At 42.8% G+C, this 9,826-nt stretch overlaps 1 protein-coding gene across 1 annotated transcript; it reads left to right on the forward strand.

The window, feature by feature from the left end:
* Positions 1-1,890: 1,890 nt before the first annotated feature.
* Positions 1,891-5,154, forward strand: LOC127342127 (uncharacterized). The gene is made up of 3 exons (XM_051368063.2): positions 1,891-3,008; positions 4,685-4,784; positions 4,868-5,154. The coding sequence occupies exons 1-2, from the start codon at positions 1,907-1,909 to the stop codon at positions 4,741-4,743; spliced, it is 1,161 nt and encodes a 386-aa protein (XP_051224023.1). The 5' UTR covers positions 1,891-1,906; the 3' UTR covers positions 4,744-4,784; positions 4,868-5,154.
* The last annotated feature ends 4,672 nt before the right edge of the window (positions 5,155-9,826 follow it).

Here is a 9,826-nt window from a genome sequence, read left to right on the forward strand (position 1 = left end):
GGGTAGCTAATCCATTCTTCCTCCTCTTGTTTTTCTTCATGCTCTTCTTGGGGTTGCATGGGCATCCCCAAGCTTATGCTTTTATCATCCTCTTCATCATTCTTTTGTTCTTCTATGTCTTCCTCTTGGGGCTGCATGGACATCCCCAAGCTTATGCTTTCATCATCTTCTGCCTGCAAAATATTAGTTCTCTCTTGGGCAGTCGTGCACTTCTTCTTAAATTCAACAATATAGATATTTTACATGCAGTTAGTTTTACAATAATTAAGGATACCAATGATCAAACTTCTAAATTTAGAAGCTCCAGGGCAAGTTTCATGATCACAAATGAAGGTGTCTAATTCAGAAGCTGGCATATAAATAACAAATTTCTCTACTTGTTCCATCCCTAAATGAGAATAATCATACCCATGATAAGATGGAATAACATATTCTTCATGGAATCTACATTAAAATTCAATTTCGAGCTAAACCGTGAAACTAATCCTGAATTACTACACCATTGTTGCTACCACATTATCGGTAATGGAACAAAAGCATTGATCCATTCTACATGGATGTGTTCATTCAAATTAAATCGAAGCTTTTCTGATCAATTTAAATTGTTGCCAAAACAGGGCACCCACCATATCGATCAGGACCTAGGTCAAATGGTTTCCAAAGCACTACAACGACATTTTCGACTGATTTTACGCATCTAATCGTTTGCAGAAGACCTATAACTCTAGGGCAATGTCAATGGCCGCGGCGCTCACTGCAAGAGAGAACAGAAGAAGCAGAGAAGAAGGGTGTACCATAGTGCAGAGGTTCTTCACGCCACTATCTTTGGCGAGTATCATCGGCCATCGGCCAGAGCTCCACCGCCGAGTACGAAATTGACGCCTCCTTCCTTGCCAACGTCCTCGCCGCAGCAAAAAGGAAACTACCTCGCTCGCATGTGTGATTCGTGTTACTAGGTAGGTTATAGAGAGAGATATAGAGAGATCGAGGACCATCTTGCAAATTTCACGTTGCGTGACTGGAACAACCTCTATGCTATTTCTTGTTTCGTTTGTGCTGCGGCGAAAACGAGCGTTTCCTGCCTGCTCGAGGACACATGCTGCTGCCTCGGAATTCAATTGTATGAACTATGCATCCACATGACAAGATTTTGTATGACCCGGCCACAGTTTCGAACATGTTGTATGAAAATGCACCAGGTAGACAAGTTATTGTACTAGTGATGCATTTATCTTTTTGGATGTATCTATACACTAGATAAATCTAAGATATTTATTTATGGATGAAGGGAATAGTGTTTTTCGGAATTATATATAAAATACAAATACACATGTAAATGTGAAACTTCTAACTTGCAAGTCATTTCTATGACATTCATCCATGCAAATCTGGAACCAGACGTGCGATTCAGACATTTTCATGTCTGCATGCTGCGGTACATACACGACACGCTCTACCAGTCTACCTGACCGTGTATTCTACAGTGCCCGATGTTTCTGTCTCGATGATTCGGCTGTTCCTCTGCCCCCGCTCCGATGCCGACCTGCTTCGTAATCGTATCACCGGAACGGCAATCTGAAAAGATGGATGGCAAAATTAAAGGTGTCCATCAAGCTTCAGTCAAACACGCCTCCATTCCTCTCTGGCCTCTGCTTTGCTGCATCAGATCAGCTAGCCGACGAAACCAAAAAGCTTCAGTCCTGCCCTCAGCGCCGGGTACAACGGAGCACGTCTCAGTACGGACGAGCCGTCCAGTCCACTCGCCGCGCCGACCACTTTCCTCTGCTTTGCTAGCGCGCCACCGTAAAACCCTAGACCCCAGCACCTGCAGCGGCGCCGCAACAGTTCATCACCAACGCCGCAGCCCGCAGGCGCACGCGCGAACCACTACACCCAGCTGGCCTTGATGGCATCCGCCGCGTCGCCGTCGTGGGTCATCCTGGGCACCGTGCCGCGGGTGACGACGGCCGCCACCGCCGACGACCTCCCTCCGGGCACCGACCTCTCCCTCGCGCTCAAGGCGCCCCCGCGCGTCGCGATCCTCACCATCCCCCCGCGCATCTTCCCGGGCCGCACCACCCCCGCCAACTTCCCCTCCGTCGTCGCCGTCGACGCCTCCGGCCTCATCCTCCTCAAAGCCGACCAGGGCCCCGCCACGGGCCCCACCGTCATCCACACCCCTAGGCGCCGCCAGTTCGGCTGGCGCCCGACCGTCGCGGGCTACTTCATCCTCGACGCCACGACCGCCGCCTCCCTCCCGCTCCCCAAACCCGAGCTCATCCTGCACGTGGGCCACCTCGGCCTCGTCTCCTCCCCGGGGGGCGGCGGCCACTACATGGTCGTCGAGCTCCAGCCCATCCTCGGCGGCGACACTGCCCAACTCCTGCGCTTCTCGTCCGACGTCGGAGAGTGGGTCAGCAAGGCCATCCGCTACCCGCTCCCGTACCGGATGCTGTCACCCGACGGCGTCGTCTCCTACTACGGGAGGGCATGGTGGGTCGACCTCTCCTGGTGCCTCCTCACCTGCGACCCCTTCCAGGACGAGCCCGTGCTCAGGGTCGTCCCGCTGCCGCCGGGCAAGGTGCTCAGGTGCAGGGAAGCCTGGGGAGTGCTCGACAAGTACCGCTGCGTGGGTGTAAGCGCCGGCAAGCTCAGGTTCGTGGACATGTACCGTAGAAGCCGCGGCCCTGCGCAGATCAGCGTGTGGACGCTCGCCGACCCGGACTCCACGGAGTGGACGCTGGAGTACGAGGCCACCTTTGCGGAGATCTGCGACGACGCCAGCTACAAGGCGACTGCTCTGCCGAGGAAGGTCCCGGTGCTCGCGCTCATCCACCCCACCAACCCCGACGTGCTCTACTTCTTCCTCGACAAGTACCTGTTCGGCGTCGACGTGCCTGCCCGCAAGGTCGTGGAGTGCGAGGTCTACCACCTGGTTGAGCCGCCCAGGGAGCTCGTCGCCACCCGTTTCGTTCATGCTTGGCAGCTACCACGGGCTCTCTGCTCAGGTAACCGTTTGACCTGTTTGTAGATCTTTGTTACTACTTGTTTGTGATCGGACATTATGTGTTTCTGTCTGACATTGTGATGGAGTTATATGCTAGCTGTTAATTTGATGTCTTTTGTCTATCTCTGCTGTGATAGACACTGGATGCAAATTTTGGAATTTCAGTCTGTGCTTAATTTACCTCTTTCTTAGTGATGCTGCTAGGAGGGTTTATGATAATAAGTGTGAGGCGCTTAAAAATGGGGCTTTTAGAGGAAAACACTTCTGTTTAATTGTGTGTATATATATATACGATCTTAACTGTGTGAGATGCACGACTTACTACTTAGTACTTACTAGAGCTGATCTAGTGCTGCTTAAATATTCCACCGAAAGATGAGCAGAGCATATATACATTTTAGGCATCATTATCTTCGGCGACATAATAAGATGGCTTACTGCTAAATGTATTGTTTCTTTTTCTTTCATGTTTCTATTAAAAGGCTTAATTGACGTCTACACAGTTTTAATGCACATGACATTTGCTACATTTTTAATTCACTGTATTTAACAATGTAGCCCATGTTCAGTTTAATTAAGTATGGCAAGGACATTTGAATTGCCCATTTCTGCAGTTCTTTGCGGCTATTAGTACTTCTATTGCTACCGTTGATGATGTCTGCTTACTGCCCATGTATTCTATGGTTATAATGGTTTCTCATTCAAGTATGATGAGTGATAACTTTTATTCTTTAATTCGGAGTGTGCAATATTTGAGACCAACTAATTTGCTTGCTGTTAGGCCTGACACTTCCAGTGATTTCTAACCTAGGATACTTGTATCAACTTAAGTACTCCAATAATATTTTTCAAAACGCTATGCAACATTAGTGAATTTTCATATGGTATCCCTTCCATGGTACTTATGGGGTTGCTGTAGTTATAAGCTGCAGCTTCAACATTGAAGATGTGGACCTTTTTAAAGTTTTCAAGGATGCTACTATCTGTTAAAGTTAATTATAGGCACACATATTTTTGATGGAAATTCTCATCAGGATTCCAACATCAGTGTGTTTCATTTTAAGGCATACTAGTATGTTTCTCTCTTATTTGTTGCAATATATGGATCATCTGCAATTTTGTTTGTTCCAAGACTTACATGATCTGACAAAGGTATATACGCAAGTCATCAATCTGCCTAGTAAACAGATGTTAGACATATGTATTATATAGAGCAAGTGTATCAAACTTATTATTTCGAAATGGGGGCATACCTCAGCCTTTGCAAGTGTACTGAGTTGAATTACCATATGGTATTCTGTGTGTGGATTTTACGCAGTTCCTTGAAGACATGTTTTGTTTGTCAAGACATTCTGTGGTCCTCCATTATATCTATGCAAATTTCTAACTGATTTGCCTACTGTTATAATTTAAATTATCACTGGATTCTGTAAGTACGAGTTAGGCTTCTTAAATTCTAGTATCTTCCTTTGTTTGTTGCAGTATTATTTAGGCTGCTAGCTATCGTGATGTTTTTGTTTCATCATAAAACGCGGCGAGGGCGTATAATGTTCAGTAGGCATCCTGAATCATCTAGGAGTATTAGACCTAACCAGTTTGTTATATTTATAGAATAAGTAGATGATCAAATGGTGGGCTGTATGCTTCTACAAACATAATTGACTCTGTGTTTTGAAGGTTCAGCAAAGGAGACTGACAATGACGTGAGTGAAGAGCTGCAGCAACTCCATCTATGAGTTGAAATGAGGAACAAGAGCTAAAGTTAACTTCTTAAGAGGTGAAGTTAATTCAATTCAATTTGTCCGCTGTTCCTTCAGCCTGACAGACCAAAGATGATCATAGTTTTCTTCTCCGTTGCAGGCAGGGAAGTAATCGATCAAGTTATGGTGGATAGGGTCCAATGCTCAGTAACAACCGGTTGGCAATGGCGTTATTGTCGAAAACATGTTGGAAATTTTGCATGCTTTTCTTAATTATCACTGCTTAAGTTTCTCTGCTCAAGTTCAGACGTTAGTTGTTCATGACTTCAGGTCCGGCCTGTATAATTTAGCACTATGTTTGATGCAGAATCTTGCTTTAGAACTTTTTTCGGTAAAGTGAATCTATTAATATTAATTAAAGATGAATTATATCTAGTAAGCTCTTAATCGGTTTCTGTCTCATGTTAACTTTGTCTATCAGGCGAGTACCTGATGCATCAGTGATGATATGCTCCGGCCTCTGATGCCGTGTCTAAAAAAAACTACTTTTTTTGAATAATAATTCGATCAAGTGGCATACTTTGTAGCTTGCACATGCTCCAAATTCAATGAGTATGTTCTTATGGAGGCTTTATAGGGTTAGCTTGCCAAAGTTTGTCCATTTATGTTAGGACACCCCATGAAACACACTTTGCACAATCGGAAACATGAAGGGAAAGGACGTGTGTGGGATGAACCATGTTAGTAACGGTCGACCATGCACTACAAGATAATCATTTTTTTTGCTTAGTATATATGCCTCTTTGCAAACAAAATACACTCGTTAATGTTCCAGAAAACACTTGGCAAACAAATACCATTGGCAAAGATAAAAAAAAATACTCAGCAAAAAAACCTAAAATACACTTCGCAAAGAGCATATATTCGGCGAAACCGGAGAGACATGTGGCAACCGCAGTCCCATCTGACGTTGCAACACTCGTGAAATCCCCACCTACCTTTTCCCCTTCTCTTCGTTTTCTCTATTTTATTGTATAATTCATTATGAAGTGCATAAAATTATAACGGAGGGGCATCGTGCCATTTCAAATAATATTGATTAAAAAATCAGAAAATGGAAAACCTTCGCACATTATCATTTTATGTGTGACCTAGCTGCGGGAAAAAAGTAAAAACTTGGAATAGACAAGTTATTCTGAAAACCCTTTACAGAAATGGGCTACCATGTATGAAGATGCACCGCTTTCGGGGCAAATGTGTTATGTCATAACCTTAACCATGAAATAGTTTGTCGGAACAAGCCCATGTTATGAGCAAGCATATACCTTGGAATGGCGAGCAATGTTGACGAAGGAAGTTTTCAATTGACAGAAAATCCATTTTTCATTTTCTCAGTGCTAAAACCGGGTTTGCTTGTGAAGAAGCTACTAGAAGCGAAATATATACTTGTGCAAGCGTTATCCTAGTAGAATGTTTTTATATGATGGTCCACATACCTTGCTGATACTAGCTATCTAGGAATTTATCATCTTTTATTCGGTTTCCTTCCAGTTTAGCTGAAATTAGGCCAAATTTGAATTACAAGTCATCTTTCCCTTGTTCTTATTTTTTTGCAAAAATTATTTTAGGTGCATATTGTGTCATTTCAATGGATTTATGATGTTGGTTTCGCAATATTCCCTCTGGTGTGCTCGAAGCACCCGTTCTCGCATTCAGTCATTACATATGAGTTCCAATTTGAGCACAACTTATTCAAAAGAAAAAAATACCTTCACACATTGTAATTTATGTGACCTTGCTATGGGGAAATAACACTTGGAATCACTATGCAAAAAAATCGGCTGAGTACCAATTTATCGCCCGATTTATCGTGAATCGGGTGGTAACCGATAAGATTTACCGGATGATTTATCGCTGGCACCGATTTTCGATATATTTTCGGTCTGACCGCTGATATTTTGGCCGAGTTTCTGTGAAATTTCACTGAAATTTGGTTTGGCAGTCGATATTTTTGTCCTATAGTCTTGCAAAACTATGCATTAGCTCAAATTTTCCATTTATATTGATTTCAACGCAAGGAATTAAGGTAATACTTCTATTCAATGCTCCAAATTTTTTTGTGCATAGCTAATTATAGAAAATTAAGTCCCGAAAATTAGGATTTACAAAAAAAAGTCGATAAATAGCCGACCGATAAAATCGATTAATCAGCTGATAAACGATTAATCTCCATTTTAAGGCTAGCCGATAAGTTAACGGTTAACAATTTCTTGAACATTGCTTGGAATATGACATTTATTCTAAAAAAAATTCTACACAAAAATGAGCTACCTTGTACTAATGTTACTTGGCTTTAGGGTTTAGGGCTTATTATTCGCACGCATGTAACCTTGGAATGGCGAACAATGTTGACAAACCAAAAATCCTTTTTCCCCTTTCTAAGTGCCAAACCCAGCTTTTTCTGTTACAACGAAGTGTAATCTGAATTTGTGCAAATCCTATCTAGAAAAATAGTATTACCATTTTTATATGATAGTTCACATACCTTCTCATGATGCTAGCTTTCTGGAATCCATTTTTTATATGATTTCGCGTTGATTTAGGTGGAACCGGGTCAAATTTGAAAAAATAACAAACTTAGGATATGACAGTTATTCTGAATAAATCCTTAGCGAAAATGAGCTACCACATACGAAGATATAAGACTTTCTAGGCAAATGAGCTAAGTCATGACCCTAATCATGACGTAGTTTGTCGGAACAAGCCCATACTATGCTAACGTGTATACATTGGAATGGTGAACAATGTTGACAAAATAAGTTTTTATTTTATTTGCACGAAAAGTCCATTATTATTTTCTAAGTGCTGAAACCAGTTTTACTTTTGGGAAACAACAGGAAATGCTATCTCGACTTGCACAAACCCTATCTACAAAAATAATAGACCACTTTTGTGTGAAGGCTAACATACCTATTGCATGTCAAACCTTTCTAGGATTTATCGTATTTATATGGTTGCTTGCCTATTTAGTAGGAAGCGAGCGAAATTTAAATTAAGCGTCATCTTTCGCTTGAGCCTGGTTTTTATTTGTAAAATCAGTTTTAGGAGCACAAGTATTGTTTCAATAGAGATAAGATGGAGTATTGCAAGGTTCAACCCATAGCAAAAAATGCTCACCATTTTTATAACAATTAGTAAACAACATAAAAAGTTCAAATAAAATTGTTAAAATCCATGTTTATCACTTTTTTTCTTGTAGCTATTACACATAAAAAGACCTATGGCGGACTTTATATTTTTAACTCTTTTGAATTTTTACTAGTAATTTTAAATCATGGTTAAAATGTTTGCCGGGTGTTTCTTTAGGAGACACTCGGCAAAGCCATTGCGTTCCGATTGGTCAAATGGAAGTCACATAGATCACACCTCATTGCCCCCCACCCAACCTCCCACCCTTCCTCTCTCTCATATATCCCTTTCCCATCTCTCTTTAATTATCACTTCTTTCTATGTCCCAACCACCTATTCATGCCACCAAGGCAATGAAACGAGCAATGAGCAGACAACCCTCATCACCCCCTTTTGAAACTGCTCGACGGGGCAAGGCACGTGTCGCTATCCTCGAGGAGGTGAACGCGACCCTCGAGGTCCGCATCAAGGAGCTCTCCCGCAAGTAGATAAAAAGGGATGTGGGTGACCACCGACTTATGGCTACCGAGCAGCAGGCTAAGGGCAGGAAGTTGAAGTCCAATAGGTTGTCCGCGTTGTTGTGTTGGATGCTACCCGTGTGGCGCTCAAAGCGTGGAGGCGGCGAGGACAGACCGGTGGTGCATCCACTTGTTCCTCTTGCCAAGCTTAGATTAGTAGGGTAGTTTTATGTAAGTTTTAAATTGCGTTGTAGTGCTTTTGTTTTAATGAATTATTTTGTTGTATCTCTCTTGTCTCGCCAACTTGTGGACTCGGGGTAGACCGGGAGAACACGCCTACTATCCATTTTCTGTTCATGCAGACGCAAACCTGGCCAGGATTTGGCTAGAAATTGATCCGGGCAGACAGAAAAACTGGAGAAGCAACCAAATATGTTGCTCCTCCCTGCGGTGTTGCCCTATGTCCGGTTGGACAATATCGAACACACCAAGAAGAAATGTCTCCCACGTTGGAGATGCCCTTAACACTGAAAATTCCCCTGCATGTTGGGTGTGAGTCAACAACGGCCTCACATTCCTAGGTAAAATTACATTGCTTATTAGTTTTGATCAAGTGAAACCTTATGAAGTTTGACCAGATGTAAGAAATCAATGAAAATTTATAAGTATTAGAACCTTCATGAGATATATTTTCGTGTTATATACATTTGGTATTATAGATATTAATATACTCCCTCAATTCCATAAAACAAAGATACTCAACTTTTTCTAGATACGGATATGTCTACACACTAAAAACATTTTTAGATACATTAAGTTGAGCAGTTTTTTTTTTGGACGGAGGAAATAATTTTTTTACATAGTTGGTCAACTTTACAAAGTTTGACTGACCAAAACTAACAGATAATGTAATTTCTGGTGAGAGAGTACTAATTGCCCGCTGACTGAGTTGTAGAGAAATCCACGTCCACTGTATTGGTGGAAATCGACCAAAACACGAATCGAGTCGTTGTGGTGATGGACTTCTTACCTTTTTCGTGCGTATGGACAACAGTACTCGTACATAGCACGGTTAATTTGATCGAACGCAATTTGTAATAATTGAACCTGATGTTCATCTCAGAGATCGGACGACCGGAGTCCGGAAAAGACAAGAGGTCGATGGAGAGTTGGAAAGGACTGAGAGACCCGGTTGATTTCCATTGCTCGCACGCACGATCTATCGGACAATCAGATCGAGTCGGATCGATCGAGTTGGAGAGGAAGACCCTGTGCTCTCTCGGTCGATCTCCATCCTCTTTAAATAGGACGCGAGACGAGAGACCCACAGCTACGTACTCAACCGGGCAACAAGTTAGGAGGAAAGAACACACATCAAACGGCAAGCAAATCGATCGACGATGTCTAGTTCGTTCGGGAGAACAAACGGCAGGTCGGGGATGATGCACAAAAGCGGGAAGACGGCGGTTACG

The sequence above is a fragment of the Lolium perenne genome, chromosome 3 (assembly GCF_019359855.2).
Source record: "Lolium perenne isolate Kyuss_39 chromosome 3, Kyuss_2.0, whole genome shotgun sequence".
In the NCBI taxonomy this organism is placed as follows: domain Eukaryota; kingdom Viridiplantae; phylum Streptophyta; class Magnoliopsida; order Poales; family Poaceae; genus Lolium; species Lolium perenne.

What these genes read in the sequence shown, in the direction of transcription:
- LOC127342127 (XM_051368063.2), top strand. Translation starts at nt 1,907, where the DNA reads ATGGCATCCGCCGCGTCGCCGTCGTGGGTCATCCTGGGCACCGTGCCG. An exon ending in ACCACGGGCTCTCTGCTCAG is followed by an intron (nt 3,009 to 4,684) that starts GTAACCGTTTGA and finishes TGTGTTTTGAAG; the next exon opens with GTTCAGCAAAGGAGACTGAC.